We start from the raw sequence: 16,852 nt of genomic DNA, 5'->3' as shown, positions 1-16,852 counted from the left end.
GTTTTTTATTTTTCTCTTTCCTCTCTTTTCTTCCCACTAGGGTTCACACCTCCAGGAATGGACCGATCCTCCCCAGATAACAGCCCGGTACATGGAATGTTACGCCAGCCCTCCATCACGACTGGGGTCAACATCCCCATCATCACTGAACTAGGTAGGAGTGAACGTCAGCTTTGGGTGGATTTTTCTGGTCCTCTCTTCCAACCATGCAGGATATGAGGAGGCTGGCCTGTCTCTTAGCTCTCTCACTGTGGTAGGCTCTAATGGTGTATTTTCTGGGGGGAGTAGGGGAAGATTGGAGAAGAGTATGGGTAGAACTATGGCAGATGACCCAAAGGAAAACTGATCTATCTTTCCTCTGAGATGAATAGACAGTTTCCTGCGTGCTGGTTGCTGTTTGCAAAGGGGCATGAGGTGATGGGTTGGAAACTGAGGCATACATTCCGGAATGGGGAGGAAGGGAGGATAGGTATAGTCCAAGGGTTTTTTCCCAGTGATTCTCATTGGAAGCATCTGTGGAAATTCCCTCCCCTGAGGGACAAAGCCTCAGGTCTAAGCCAATCCCATTTTGAGAACTGCATAGAAACACTGGCCTGATGTGTGATAAATTTACATTTAATCTATTCTAGTTAAACTCTTCAGCTAAAAGGCATTTTCAGTGACTATCACCCTGGTCCAAAAAAAAATGACAGGGTTTTGAGGGCCATGATCATTGACTGGTGGGATTCAGCTTTTAACCTGGCCATGGCATTTCCTGCTATTATTTGTGAATTTGCAAAACTGATACAAGGTCTCTTCCCCCGAAGATAAACACTTAACTACCTATGGTCCTGGGTCCCTTTACTTCAGAATGCTTTCTCTGTTATTCCCTCACTCTTTTCTTTTTCTGTACTTTCCTCCACTCCCTTTCCCCAACCCTAAATGCTGTATCCAATTAGCTAAACCTGGCAAGTTGCCTTTGGTATCAGTCAATCAGGAAAAAAACAGTGGGACGCACATTCTAATGATAACCGAACTGGGTAAGAAGCACTGTTTTCTTTCACATCAGTACCTCCTTTTGTTTGTGGTTGGTGTTTCCGACTATCACCAGCTTGTTTTTTATTTCACCGGCTGTAGCAGATCGGCTACCCCATGGCACTGCTTTGAATGTGTTTTATTTGTGGCTCTGGTTGGAATCGACTGTCTTGTTCTGGCCTTTCTTAATGATTTTTTTCCCCACACAGCATCAGTAAACCTTTGATCACACCCATCTGACCTGGCAGTTGTTTCCAAAGCATCTTTGCTCTAATTCATTTCCTTTAGCTTGGGCTTTTTTTTTTTTTTTTCCCCTATGTGTCCCCTTGCTCCTCCTCCCACCTTCTCCCTTCTATTCCTCTTCCAACACACTGTCAGTTTGACTGACATGTCTTCGCAACTCTCAGAGGAAGTCAAAGAAGAAATATAAAAATTTTAAGATAAGAAATCTAAGATGGTGCCTTCCCTCCAGCTGTTTATTTTCCTTTATTCTGACTTTATTTGCCTTTTTTTTTCCCCCCCTACTTGGCCCTTTCTCAGAAGCTCTGGTTTCTGAAGCCATAAAAGCAGCGAGCTCCTAGGGGACCCTTTCTTACTAAAGCCAGGTCTTAAGAAAGGATGCAGAGGATGAGGTTAGCAGTCACCAAGGCCCAGCCCTGCACTCTGACCCCCACCTCACTGGCCTAGAGTCCTCTCTGGGAGATTCAGAGAGGACTCATCTAGAAGATGAAGGGTTCTGGTCATGACGGCATTTGTCAAACTTTTCCACAATTCCCTATGACTTGGTTAATAACTCAATGAAAAGCACCCATCAGCAGCAGGTCTCAGAACTAGGGATTGATCTTCTAGATAAAGACAGCAAGTGCTGTTCAGTGGAGGGTGAATTGAGAGGTAGGGAGCACCTGCCTTCAAATGGCTCACAAATGAAACTCACATGCCATTTTCTTGGCCCCAAAATATATTTCAAAATAAGAGAGCAGGCTTTTAACACAGTAATCTTGCTTGCCAGGTGCCTGGAAACAAAGGAATAAATTGTCCACCATTCAGCACTGTATTATTGTCGATGGAGCTATTTTTCAGGACAAATTCACTCAGGTCAAGGAGCAGCACACTATTTTATGTTTCTAACAGTACGACAGGTGTCTTTTTCATGTTTAGAGAAGTTGGTTAAAAGCCTAGGGGTGGATTGCTTTTCTCAGAACCTTAGGTAAGAGACCCAGGGAGCTTGTGTGGCCCAGACCTCTGGGTGGAAAATTCATGCAGACATCTCTGTCTCAGAAAAATTCAGCAGTGTTTCAAAATCATCGTTGCCAGGAATTTGTCTGTTTGAAATTCATGCGCTGCCAAATAACTGGAATATCTTGATTTGTGACTAGTAGAAAAGAAAAGACTTGATACCCCTAATCTGTCCAACAATTCAAGTATTCAGTTAGCATAATTGAGTACCCTAAAGGCTTTGTCCCTTACCAAATTTCTTTTATGAACTCAGACAACCTTCCATGTGTTCACATCACCTTCACCCTCTGCCTTAAGACCAGTTTTCTACTGGGCTTACCACTTTTGGCAGTTAGACCATTATCCTCTGACCACCTCACCTTCCTTATCCCCACAAATATTTACTGTCTATTTACTTATTTTGAGATGTCTTTGCATTGCACCAGGTCAGGTTCCAAAACATAAAAGGTGCCAACGTCAAACAAACTCGTTAAACTGGGTAGTGTATCCCAGTCTTTGTGTACTTGAAGAGTCCCAATTGATGTTAGCAGGTCAAATGATTCTAGAAGGTCCACATGAAGGAAATTTGTTCGAAGCTCTTTAATCCATTTCCCAGTTGTATTTGATTACCAACTCTTGGGGGTGATTGTTTTCATCTCTTAGCACCCACATAATTATTGTTCTGTGAAATAGGTTTCAGGTAACACTGGCTAGGTAACCCAGAATGGTGCCTGGGATATTGAACCTGGGCTTGTGCCCTGGAGTTTTTTCCCAAAGATCTGAATCCCTAACTAGCTGACAGTCTCCAGTCGTCTGTCAGGTCTAGAACCAAACCCTCCCCATCATCTTGAAAAGAGGTAACCAACAGGTCCTTTAGGGAGGGTCCATGCACATGCCCTCCTCAGCTCTAAGTAATTAAAACCACATCCCTCTGCATCTTGTTCCAAGTTCATATTTTCCCATTCACAAAGCAGTTTAGTCTTCTAAACTGTGACCCATAACATACTTCTGGCTAAATGGCGGGAGGAAAGGAAATGCTTCCATGTGACTCTGGTAGGATCCTTGAGCAAGGCCTTCCTTGTGTCTTCTGAGAGGGGCGGAGGGAGGCTGGGAATTTTCATAATTTCATGAGATCACAAGAAAGGCCACTATCAAAATGCTGAACTGGGCTCACCAAGGAGAATCTCATAGGAATCTCCTAACAGCCTATCAGGAAAGTTGCTAATAGTCTCCCCAGAAACTAAGAAACTAAGGTGCAGAATGATAAAATGCTTTGCTCGAGAGAATTAATGACAAAGCCTGAATTCAGAGTTCACTTGCTAGATCCTGGATTTTGCATTTTCACAAGCCTGTAACTTAAGTGCTGCTAAGACAATGGAGAGCCAGACATGATAAACTTTGGAAGAACAGAGAGCAAAAATTTTTCCCCATTAAGATCTTTCTCCAGGGAAACAGGATGGTGTCATTTAAAAATAATTCCATGCCCAGCCTTTTATCCTATTATCATTTATTCTGCTTCATACGATAAACAAACAAAAGTTTTAAAAAAAAGAAAAGTTCTCTCAGAAGTTCCTTTTGGAAAAAAAAAAAAATAAAGCAATAACTCTAGAAAAGAGAATTAGCTTTAGAAAGGATTCAGAAAAAGGAAACCTCATCTATTCTTTTCCTAAAAGCATGATAATTATTCCAGAAATCACGAGTGCTCATCTCCTCCCCCACCTCGCACCCTCCCCCTCCCCATTACCTGCTCTGCAAAACTGATAATTTCTGAAGCCAAGATGGGAATGGAAATTAATTTGTCATTTAATTTTTAATAAGTTAAAGACATCTCGGTGACACAACCAATCAGTCTGCACGTGCATGCCAGAGGAGTCCTTGAGGAATCCTCAGATGGAAATGAAATACAACATCAAATGCTGTGTCTGCTTGAGCTGAAGCACATAAAAGATTGAGCTGTTTAGAAGGGGAAAGGGAGAACGTGGGCGTCCCTATGCGCCTTGGGATGCAGAGCAAGTCTTTGTCAGCCACAGCCCAGACAGCCAGGGGTACCTCCCACCTGGAGTCGCCTTTATACTGAACAGGATCTGTTGGATGTGGGCCTGGATTCAGGGCTGGACACCAGGCCCTGCTCAGATCCACGCCTGAGGCATAGTGGTGCCTGAGGGTGGATTCCTTGCTCGTTGCCTTTGCTATGCTCCTAACCTAGATGGCTTACTTTTCCTTGTGGCTAAACTTTCCATCCCAGCATGGCTACTCATGGCTCCTCATCCTTGAAAGATGTCCATCTCTCAAAGGACTTGGCTACCAAAAAACACTTCAGAGTGTTTTTCGTCATGATCCCAAAGCTATACCAAAGAATTGACCAAAGCCAGTGCACCCTAGCTCCACCAGCTTGCCATGGAGCATGTCCACTTGATGTCTCTGCTCTCCAGGTCTGGGAACCTTGAACAAGCACCTCAGAGCCGTCCATTGAGTCCCGCCGGCCCCTACCCCGAGCTCCATCGACAGCTTCTCCCATGCTTTTCTTTCCTTTTCAGTGACCTCAGTGTTTCTAAACCTGTAGCCTGTTCTCTCTCTGACTTTGCTGCCCACATGTAGTTTTTCAAGCTAATTCCTACTTCATGCTTTTCCTAGTGAACGATACTAATGTTCAGTTTTTGGACCAAGACGATGACGATGACCCCGACACAGAACTGTACCTCACGCAGCCGTTTGCATGTGGGACAGCATTTGCCGTCAGTGTCCTGGATTCGCTCATGAGCGCAGTAAGTGGGGGACACAGGGGTGTGGGGATGGGGTGCCTCCAGTGCATAAGGGGCATGGGCTGGAGCTTGAGCTACATTGAAGAGCAGAAACATGCAAACTAGCCATCTGGTAGGAGATGCTGTTGTTAATCTAACTAGTACACAGATAAACACCTGATTATAAATTCTTGAAAGTGCAAGGAAGTTTGTGAGTAAATATAGGTGGGCACTTGACCCAGGCTCAGAACTAGAGAAAGATTTCTCCAAAGAAAGAATATGTATTTTATGTCAAGATCTGAACAATGGAGAGGAGAGCTTTTGTGGGGAAGAGTACCCCACAAAGAAGGACAGCAAAGGGAAAGACCTGCTAGGGAGAAGGGTGCCTGCTGGGCTCACAGGAGATGGGAAAGCCTGGGTAACAGGACCTGAGGGAGCGAAAGTGAGGGAAAGGCAGAGCTGGACCCATAGGACCTCAAAACCCATCTCCGTGTTTTTGGTCTTTTTCTTAACAGCAGCGAAGAGGTACTGAAAGGTTTTCAGGTTTATGTTTTGGGGGATTGCCCAGGCAGGTGCGTGGAGGGTGGCTCAGGAGGCAGGATGGCCCCAGGAAGTCTGAGTAAGGGGCTGTCCTGCCCTGTGTAGTAGGATAGAGCCCGCAGAGCTGGAGGGAGGTGGATGCATCTGAGTGGTGTTTGTCAGCAAAATCTGTAGGACTTGGGAACAGACTGAATGTGAGCAAAAGGCAGAAGAGGACAGAGTGTCAGAGTGTCAAGGAGGACTCCTAGGTCACTGTCAGTCATGGAGACAGAGTCCTGGGAGAGGAGTGGGTATGAGGCAAGGCCTGGCCGGGACTCTGCCACAGGGTAGGAGTGGACTGTTGGCAGAGAGGAGGGTGGGCTGGCCGAGGGATCCAGAGCATCTTCGGTTTCTTTTATAACTTGATGTGCATCAAATAATCAAGGCATTTGTGTTTTCACTTGTGAGACCAGAATCAAGTGACAAAAAGTAGGTCCCATCTTGGGACTTCCCTCATGGTCCTGTGGCTTCAACTCTGCCCTCCCAATGCTGGGGGGCCTAGGTTCGATTCCTGGTCAGGGAACTAGCTCCCTCATGTCACAGCTCAGAGTTCTCATGCAGCAACTAAAGATCCCACATATCACAATTAAGACCCAGCATATCTAAATTAAAAAAAAAAAAAAAAAAAGGTACCATCTTAAAGAAACCATCTTGAACTACAAAAGGCAAATCAGACTAGAATGGGGATTATAAACTGTTCTGATTGAGTGACTTTATTTGTTATATAGAAAAGTCTTCTTTTTGGAATTTTCAACTTCACCATTTGTAAAAATACAGACATAGCTAGATAAAAACTGACCTTTGGAGAATCCACACACATACACAAAAAAGAGTTTTATTGAACTCATTAAAACCGTAAACACAGCCCAGAGAGTTTTTATATACATACATTTCTTCAAGTGCTTAAGAAGGCTATTCTCCTGCATGTGTTAAACAACTGATGTGCTAATTATGCATTATTCTCATCTATTCATTAAAGCTAATCCCAGAAGGACCTCTATTTGAGGAAAGAAAAATCATAAAGCTTTTTAAGACTAATTTAAGTTATTCTATATTCCTGAATGTGGTCCAACTACAAGCATATCTTAGTAAAAAATCAGAATTACGCATTTAAAAATAAACATGAAACAACATTCATCTGAATTAAGGTCGACTGGGCTTCATGCCATCTCACTGCTTGCCAAGCCAAGGAGGAGAGAAAGCAAGCGGTCCCTGGAGAAGGCCATCGTGGTTTCCCAGGGCTCATGACCTTTGTGATGGGGTGAGCATACTGAGCCTCATCTTTCTACCTGCCAGTGATGTTGGGCCCCATCTGGGCAAACTCCTCAAGCTGGTCAGAGGGCCTGATGGAAGCAGCAGGATATGCTCATTATGGTGCCGTATTCTCTGTAACAGGCCATGCAGTCTCCACATCCAGTTACCAAGCAGATTTTGGTAACTCCTCAGAAGTTTCATTTTACTTCTGACCCTAATCAGACAGATTTCAGAAGACTGTTCTCACAAAAAGATGATGAAACCGTTTATAGTAGATTTTTTTCAGAACTATAAAATACTTGATCCAAATTTTTTTTAAAAATCCAAATTTACAAAATTGTTCCTACAGATCAGACAGGCAGGATATTCCAGGTGAGACCAGTTACATAATTTGAAAGGTTACTTTTCCATAAGTTATTAAGAATTTCAAAATGATGACAGCAGAGCACTGAACCACATGAGGGGCTCTTCTGAGCATGCACTTTGGGTGACAGTGCAGGCCACACACCCAGCAAACCAGCCCTGGTTGCAAGGAATGACAGGTCTCAAGAAGTTCAGCTCTACACTGTCCAGGGGGCACATGGTGGCCATGGGGTAGGAGTGGGAGTTCACCTAGATTTTAGTTGCATTACTCTCTCTGCAGCAGCACTATTGAGTCAGTTCTTGGAAACTCAGCTGAGAAATCAAAGTGTGAAATTTTTAAAAAATCTGTCTCTAATCTCCTTTGAAATGCAAACTGAAATCTTTGACAGAGCATGGCTAAGGTGTGTATGAATACAACAGCCTGCTAGCAAAGTGGCACTTCTTCTGAATTCCAGCCTGGGAAGAACGGGTGTCAGGAATCTAGTAATGCCATTGTAATGATCAGCAGTAGCATAATTTATTGAGGGTCCAGAACTGTACAAAGCACTTCATTATTATTATTTTGGACAATATTATTTTAGGCAGTGATGTGAGTCAACCTGGCTTAAGTGTTGAGGCAACACCTATTTAATTGATCTACTGTTGTGACTTCTCAAATCATAAAACAGAATGCCTGTCCACTTATTCCAGGCTTTCTTTTCATTGTCTGGGATAAGCAAGTTCCACAGTGAGGCCTCAAATTGGATCAGGTTCCACAGACCCATTTGTATCTAGACCTTCTGATAATGGATTACTTTTGATTTCTTAGCCTTGCACCACGATGGTAATTTATGAAAAAACAGGAGATTATCTAGTACCAAGGCAGTAACTGGAACATAAATAGAGAAAGTGAGAATCCAAACAGCAGAAAACAGAGGTAAACTTCCATCTCAGGCGCTTGCTCATGAGCAACATCACAACATCCGCACACATATCTCTTTAGATGTCTATGATCTCCTTTTTCTAGCACTCCTCCCCAAATTGCTATTTAATCATGTGTCTAAACATTCCCTGAATATTGTCCCTCATAATTCAACTCCTGCTGCTTACTGCTTCATTTGTGAAAAAGAACAATGCATTCCCAGAACAGATAGCGATGTTACCAACATACCCTCCTGGCTTTCTCCTGTGAATCCACAGCAGAAACACATGATGAGAGGGAAAAAGTATACTTATGGATATATGCCTCTGAGAAGATCACAAGAAATGTATTTCTCAGAATCATCTAGTTTGTGTCTCATACATACGTGAAAGATGAAAGGAAGCCTCTCAGTGAAACTGGCACATGAATATTTAGATTTCTTTTTCACACAGCCCCCACTTTCCCCTAGCCTCACCTCAATCTGAGTTACCTGCCCTAGAAACAAAAAAATTGCAGTCAGGGCCTCAGGAGCCAGACTGTTTGCATGTGGATCCCAGCACTGCCACTTACTGGTTGCATAGCCTTAACCTCTTTGTGTCATATTTTTCTCATCTTTAAAATGGGACTACTAAATAGTACATACCTCAAAGGAGGGCTTTCCTTGTGGCTCAGCTGGTAAAAAATCCACCTGCAATGTGGGAGACCTGGGTTTGATCCCTGGGTTGGGAAGATCCCCTGGAGAAGAGAAAGACTACCCACTCCAGTATCCTGGCCTGAAGAATTCCATGGACTGTATGGTCCATGGGGTCGCAGTCAGACACAACTGAGCAACTTTCACTCACTCACTCACCTCATAGGACTGTTGAGATGATTGAATGAGCTAAGGTTGTAAAGTGATTTGTTCATTGTTTAGTCGCTCAGTCGTGTCTGACTCTTTGTGACCCCATGGACTGCAGCACGCCAAGCTTCCCTGTCCTTCACCATCTCCTGGAGCTTGCTCAAACTCATGTCCATTGAGTTGGTGATGCCATCCAACTATCTCATCCTCTGTTGCCTCCTTTTCCTTTTGCCTTCCATCTTTCCCAACATCAGAGTCTTTTCGAATGAGTTGGCTCTTCACATCAGGTAGCCAAAGTACTGGAGCTTCAGTTTCACCAGCTGTCCTTCCAATGAGTATTCAGGATTGATTTCCTTTAGGATTGACTGGTTTGATCTCCTTGGTATCCAAGGGACTCTCAAGAGTCTTCTCCAACTCCACAGTTCAAAAGCATCAATTCTTCAGTGCTCAACCTTCTTTATGGTCCAACTCTCAGATCTATACATGCCTACTGGAAAAACCATGTCTTTGACTAGACAGACTTTTGTTGGCAAAGTAATGTCTCTGCTTTTTAATAAGCTGTCTAGATTTGTTATAGCTTTTCTTCTAAGGAGCAGTTAGTCAAGTCTCTCAGTCGTGTCCGACTCTTTGCAACTCCATGGACTGTAGCCCACCAGACTCCTCCATCCATGGGTTTCTCCAGGCAAGAATACTGGAGTGGGTTGCCATTTCCTTTTCCAAGGAGCAAGCGTCTTTTAATTTCATGGCTGCAATCACCATCGGCAGTGATTTTGGAGCCCCCCAAAATAAAGTCAGCCACTGTTTCCATTGTTTCCCCATCTATTTGCCATGAAGTGATGGAACCAAATGCCATGATCTTAGTTTTTTGAATGTTGAGTTTTAAGCCAACTTTTTCACTCTCCTCTTTCACCTTCACCAAGAGCCTCTTCATTTCCTCTTCACTTTCTGCCATAAGGGTGGTGTCATCTGAATATCTGAAGTTATTGATATTTCTCCCAGCAATCTTGATTCCAGCTTGTGCTTCATCCAGCCCAGCATTTCACATGATGTACTCTGCACAGAAGTTAAACAAGCAGGGTGACAATATACAGCCCTGATGTACTCCTTTCCCAATTTGGAACCAGTCCACTGTTCCATGTCTTGTTCCAGCTGTTGCTTCTTGACCTGCATACAGGCTTCTCAGGAGGCAAGTAAGGTGGTCTGATATTCCCTTCTCTTGAAGAATTTTCCACAGCTTGTTGTGATCCACACAGTCAAAGGTTTTAGTGCAGTACTTAGCACATGGCAAGCTCCATATGCATTTAGTGTTATGAATCAATACATTTCTGGGCACTTACTAAAGCCTGGACTCTGTTGTTCATGCTGAGGATCCAGTATCTGCCGGAAGAGGAAAGGTGAGGTCCCTTGCCCTCTTGGGGTTTGAACTGTCATTCTCGTGGGTAGTCACTACATGGTGCCAGTGATTGTGCCAGTGGGCACCTGAATTATAGCAGATTGGGATAACTAGTTTGAAGGACACAAAACAGTTTGAATGGGTGTGGAGACCTACCCTGAAAGGCCAGAGGACTACAGCTGAGGGTGAGGATCCTTAGCTTTGTGAGGCAGAGAGCTGACCTCTCTGTTTGCCAGAAATAACTGAACGTATGCTGCTAAGACTGGAGAATAGGACCTTCTGGAAGAGGGAACCACATGATTTACTTTGTTAACTGTACTTGTATGGAGGGCTGAACCCTTGAGGTGTGTTATGGAAAAGGCTGAGTTCTCAGGCGGCCCAGTGCCCTGTGATGTTAGTTACATAAACAAATTCATCCTCCATGGCCCTCCTCATTGAATTCCATTCCAGAGTCACCATGTAGACTGCTCACAAGAAGACAGTAGCCCGTGGTCCACCCTGTAGCAGGTGAGCCAGCACCACTGTAGGCATGATGGATGAACTCGGAACACGCTACCGCTGTCATAATCAGGCCAGGCAGGGCTGGGATAGGAAAAAAAAAAAAAAAAAGATCAAATAGTTCTCATCCCTCATGAAAGAAAAATACTAAAAATAAAAATCTACACCATGAAAACTAGCAAATATAAAAAATGGCAGCTATGACATGGAAAATGACAATTTTAGAGCAATTATAAACGAAAGGCAAAGTGCCATTAAAGTTAAGGCAATGTTATTAAAAGATGTGTTAATTTTCAGTTAAATTTTCTATAAAAGACCAATTAGTTTAAAAGGCTTGACAGCATTAACTGTGAAACATAAGCTCTAGTAATTATACTTTAAAAAAATAAAAAAATAGAAAGATGCTCCAGCGTGTTGGAGGCACGGGCGCAGGGGGACCTCCATGAAACGGGCTAGATGGCGCTGCAGGCTCAGATTTTCCTGTTGTAACCCACCAGTCCTTTCTCCAGCATTTCTGGGTTTACTCAGTCTACTTAGAGATCCTGAGAATCCCCAAACTTTAGAGGCTAAGGGGCCACTCATGTGATCTGGGCTAGCTGATATTGGAACTAAGAATGCAGAGAGAAAGGAATGTTCTAAACTGGTTGCATTGTCAGCTGGTTGTTCTTTTTATAAGCTACCCTTTATTGAGTATTTGATGGGCTTCCCTGGTGGTGCAGTGGTAAAGAATCCGCCTGCCAATGCAGAAGACACAAAAGAGACTTGAGTCTGATCCCTGGGCCAAGAAGATCCCCTGGAGGAGGGCACGGAACCTATTCTAGTATTCTTGCCTGGAAAATCCCATGGACAGAGGAGCCTGGCGGGCTGGAGTCCAGGGGGTTGCAAAGAGTCAGACATGACTGAGCACAGTGAGAATTTGTTGTTCATTAAAATTACACAAAGTATCTCATTGAACACTATCCAATAATCTGGGTTTGTTTGTTTGTTTTAATCCCTTTTATATGGATAAGGAATCCAAAACCCTGAAAAGTTAGGTAACTTTCCTATTGTCATAGCTATTGCAAGGGATTTTAAATAATAGCAACTAAATTCTGAAGTCTGTACACAGATCTAGGGGTGCCATGTTGCCATACTTAGGTGAAAAGTCTGCCCAGACCACATGTGGAATCTGGACCTTGGCACTGGGAAGAGGGGCTCCCATATTACTCAAATTACACCCGTGTCTGGATCCCAGGCACTGAGCAGAACCCTGGAGAATTCTGTTTTCTTTTTTAGCACCCCCAAAAACATGTGACACAGGAACAGCCAGTGCAAAGGCTTCTGCCGAAAATGAGGGCTTCCCTGATAGCTCAGTTGGTAAAGAATCTGCCTGCAATGCAGAAGACCCCGGTTCGATTCCTGGGTTGGGAAAATCCGCTGGAGAAGGGATAGGCTACCCAGTCCAGTATTCTTGGACTTTCCTTGTAGCTCAGCTGGTAAAGAATCCACCTGCAATGTGGGAGACCTGGCTTTGATCCCTGGGTTGGGAAGTTCCCTGAAGAAGGGAAAGGCAACCCACTCCAGTGTTCTGGCCTGGAGAATTCCCTGGACTGTATAGTCCATTGGGGTCGTAAAGAGTAGGACACGACTGAGCAACTTTCACTTCACTTCACTTCACTTCTGCTGAAAGTGGTTTCCCTGAAAGCTCAGTTGGTAAAGAATCTGCCTGCAATGCAGGAAGCCCTAGTTCAATTCCTGGGTTAGAAAGATCCGCTGGAGAACGGATAAGCTCCAGTATTCTTGGGCTTCCCTCATGGCTCAGACAGTAAAGAATCCGCCTACAATGCAGGAGTCCTGTGTTTGATCCCTGGGATGGGAATATCCCGTGGAGAAGGGGAAGGCTACCCACTCCAATATTCTGGCCTGGAGAATTTCATGGACTGTATGGTCCATAGGGTCGCAAACAGTCAGACCTGAAAGCATTCCTGGAGACTAGTCCTGCCAGGTTTGGAGATTGTATGCCAGACTTCCTCACAAGGCTTCTAGCACAACTATAGTGAACAGGGCCATGACAGGGCACAGAAAAGACTAGGAGTACAAAAGCTTAGGAGGCAAAGGAACACACCTATGTATTACAGAATTCTGTGTTTCTTCCATCTGGTGTTTCTGTTAACCAAGGAAAGAATGGTGCCTTCTGGGTCAGATGAGTTGTAGAGAGGTTTGTTCTACCTGCCACAGCCTCCACAGGAATACTCTTTGATAACTGGCATTTGAAGTCCTAGCACCTGGTTTGCCCTCGTGATGCTTAAACTGTCACTTCCGAAGCAGAAAGCACTGGATGGAATGCTTAATTGCAGACCTGCCTATGTTCTGTGAGTGGTACCCCAGCCCCATAAAGAAATTTGCCCCCCAAAATGACTGGACATCCTTTATCAGGGGAAGCACTGTCTTTCCACCAAGTTGCTCAGATCACAAAGAGACCTTGAAACGTGCTCAGAGCACACCTGTATGTAATGTCAGAGGACTTCTCTGCAGCTGAATACTGAGGCACCAAAATGGGAGCAAGAGTGCTTTCTGACAGGCATCATTATACTCCATCACAGCAGAAACCTATAGCTCTGCTCCTTGATGCCTGTATGAAAAAATCAAGGAGAGAGATCTGGGATACAGTGCCAGCTCAGGGCCCAGAGAATTGTGTTCAGTGTTGTGAGTGGTTCTAGAATTGTACAGGGACCTCCGAAACCCTCTGACCCACCCTGAAATTATACCCGTTGATGGGCAATTTTGAAAGTGACACACTTTTGGAATAGCATACAATTTCAGTCCAGACCAAGAGCCAGGGATTAGTAGGTGCTCAATAAATGTCAGTGACTGATTGATCAAAAAGATTAAGCTGTTTCAGTGTAACTGATTTCAGCACAGAAAGGGAAACACTTTAAGGTCAAATCTTAAAGATTTGACAAAACAATAACCTTTCATGTTGACCTTCCTGACTTATTGTTGCAAAGCAGAACTTAGAGTGTTCTTTGTTTAAGAACCACCTTAGAAAATGAATTCATGTTCCATGGGAAACTTTAGAAAGTGCAGATATATATAAAGAAGAAAATTTAAATAAACCATATTCCCAACACACAAAGATCAGCCTGGCTAGTATTTTGGTATATTTCCTTCCAGATGGTTAGATAAATATGGAATCATCCAGTTTTATATCTTGGGTTTTTTTCTTTTCAGAGTTAGTATTTTTATCAGAGTATCTAATCATGTCATTTTCCTGGGAATCATTGTAAGATCTCCATGTAGGACTTCCTGAGACTCAAGCATATGGATGTTCCAGAATCTTGTTAAACATCATCTATTGTGGGGCATTTCAGTTTTTAATCATTTTTATTATAAAAATAACTAACCCTGTGATAAGTATGATTGTACATAAATCTTTGAGTAAGAAGACACTTATTACCTCGAGGTAAACTTACTGGGTTTTAAACAAATATGAACATATTTAAAACTCTTGGTATCTATTGCCAGATTATCCCCCAGAAACAATTGTACCAGTTGCACCACCATCACTGGTGTGCACATGCCATCTCTTGCACTTTGGTGAGCAGTGACTATCATCTTCCTTAGGGGGTCCTTCAGTTGTGTTGGTGGTAGTTCTGAAGTATCTGTAATTTTAACTTGTGTGTATGACCATGTAAATGTATATGGTCTTTGGTGAGTTCTTCTATAGATTTTATGCCTAAAAACTGCTTGCTGAAGAAAAGAAGTCATCAGGTATCCTGTCAGTGTGTTAGTCACTCAGTCGTGTCTGACTCTTTGTGACCCCATAGACTGTAGCCCACCACGCTCCTCTGTCCATGGAATTTCCCTGAGATAGGTTAAATATTCAGCTATATTTTCACCAGGTTGTTTGTGGCTATATTTTTTGCCTTTAACTATTTTATAACATTTACCTCCTTCCCCCCAACTTTATTGAGATATCATTGATTTATATCATTGAGTTATAACATTATAACATGTTTAAGGTGTACAGTGATATATGTATATATTGTGAAATGATTACAACAGTAAAGTTAGTTAATACATCCGTCACCTCACATTTACAATTTTTTCTTGCTGTTGCTGAGAACTGTGAAAATCTACTCTCTTAAGCAGTTTTCAAATATATAGTGCAGTATCGTTCCCTTTATGCACTGTGTTACAGTGTGTCATATCTCCAGAATTTATTAATTATATCCTATGACCACCTTCACCCATTTCTCCCAACCCCCACCTCCTGCCCCTGGCATCAACCAGTCTGTTCTCTGTTTCTATAGGATCGGGTTTTTTTAGATTTCACATATAAGTGAGAGTATGAATTATATTTCTCTGACTTGTTTCACTTAGCTTCGTGCTCTCAGAATTCATCCATGTTGTTGCATAGGGCAAGATTTCCTTCTTTTGCAGCTAAATATTCCATTGTGTATGTATATGCCACATTTTCCTTATCAATGCATCTCTCAGGGGACACTTAGATTGTTTCCGTGTCTTAGCTATTGTAAATAATGCCGCAGTGAACATAGGGGTGAAAAAGATATCTCTTTGAGATAGTTATTTCTTCTGTGGATATATACCCAGAAGTGGAATTGCTTGGTCATATGGTAGCTATATTTGTAATTTCTCAAGGAACCAGCATACTGTTTTCCATAGTGGCTGTATCAGCTTACATTCCCACTAGCAATTTACAAAGGTTTCCTTTTCTTCACAACCTTACCAACACTTACTTCTCATATTTTTGACAGTAGTCATTCTAACAGGTGTGAAATGGTATCTTACCATGGTTTTGATTTGCATTTTCCTGATGACTAGTGAGGTTGAACATCTTTTATAAAGTAACTGTTGGCTATTTGAATATCTTCTTTGGAAAAAAGTCTATTCAGTTCCTGTGTCCATTTTTTAATCGAATTTTGGGAGGTTTTTTTTTTTGCTACTGATTTGTATAAATTCCATTTACTTCCTTTCTTAGAAATTTAAGTAAATGTATTTTCATAGTAGGGAATATATAAAATGAATTATCGGAAAAAATGAAAATGAATCAGAATTTTGTTACCAGGAATTAATTTCCATGTAAAATTTCGGGGTAATAAATATTTAGTATTAACATAATATTAAATATTTTTATATGACTATATATCTTTGGAGGTTTGCACTTTTAACATGCGTTTTAGATCTTAGTGATTTTTGGATCCTGCTTTTTTAATATATTTTAATATTATGTCATGTAATTGTTACCATGCCATTAAATATTCTCTGAAAGCATACTATTAATATCTGTACAATGTAAGTCACATAAGTATATCATTACTTATTTAATCATTGCCATATTGTTGAAAAAAGTTTTCCAGATAGCAGATTTCCCCTAAATCATCTGTTGAGTAAATGTCCCTTCTCCATGGTGTGTCATGCTTTCCTTATTGTAATAAGAAATGGAACAGCAAACTTTTTTATAAAGGGCCAGATGGTGAATATTTTAGGCTTTTGAGAACCATACAGACTCTGTTGACAATACTCAATTCTGCCATTATAGCACAAAAACCATTGGTAAACAAGTGGGCATGTGTGCATCTCAATAAAACTTTATTAAAAAACAAAAACAAAAAACAGGTGGCAAGCTAGACTTTTCCCATGGCCTTGATTTGCCAACTCCTGTTTTAAGGTCTTATAACTACTAGAGTATGGTTCTCAATACTTTGAAGGACAGTTTCATAAACTGTTTCCAGAGGAAATTTAGCATAACTTTATCAAGTTTAAAAACATATCAATTCACTAAATATCCTCTTGCTACTTCATTAATTGATGCTTTATTATTTCAACCTTCTATTTTTCTCAGATAAAAAAGAACAACAAAAAAGCAATTATTTTAATGCTTAGAATTATTAGTTGACATTCTTTCATATTTAATGATAAAAGCATTTAAAGTTCTGAATTTGTCTCTGTAGCTTTGGCCTCAATCCATGACGTTTTTGTTTGTTAGTTTCAAATAGTCTTTAATTGTTAAATACTCTATATTCTTGAGTTTTATTTCCATCTTGACCTGTAAT

The 16,852-nt window shown here is 42.0% G+C and overlaps 1 protein-coding gene across 8 annotated transcripts in view; it reads left to right on the top strand.

Moving 5' to 3' along the window:
• KCNMA1 (potassium calcium-activated channel subfamily M alpha 1) overlaps positions 1–16,852 on the top strand; it is a 748,269-nt gene that overhangs the window by 705,383 nt on the left and 26,034 nt on the right. For all 8 annotated transcript variants that reach the window (XM_065922697.1, XM_065922687.1, XM_065922690.1 and 5 more), the window contains 2 exons: positions 41–154; positions 4,864–4,994. In XM_065922697.1, coding sequence (XP_065778769.1) covers positions 41–154; positions 4,864–4,994 — 245 coding nt within the window. The remainder of the gene's footprint in view (positions 1–40; positions 155–4,863; positions 4,995–16,852) is intronic.

Source organism: Muntiacus reevesi, chromosome 2 (genome assembly GCF_963930625.1).
Source record: "Muntiacus reevesi chromosome 2, mMunRee1.1, whole genome shotgun sequence".
NCBI classification, from domain to species: Eukaryota; Metazoa; Chordata; class Mammalia; order Artiodactyla; family Cervidae; genus Muntiacus; species Muntiacus reevesi.
The sequence above is the reverse complement of the archived record's forward strand: the minus strand, read 5'-3'. Positions and strand labels throughout refer to the sequence as shown.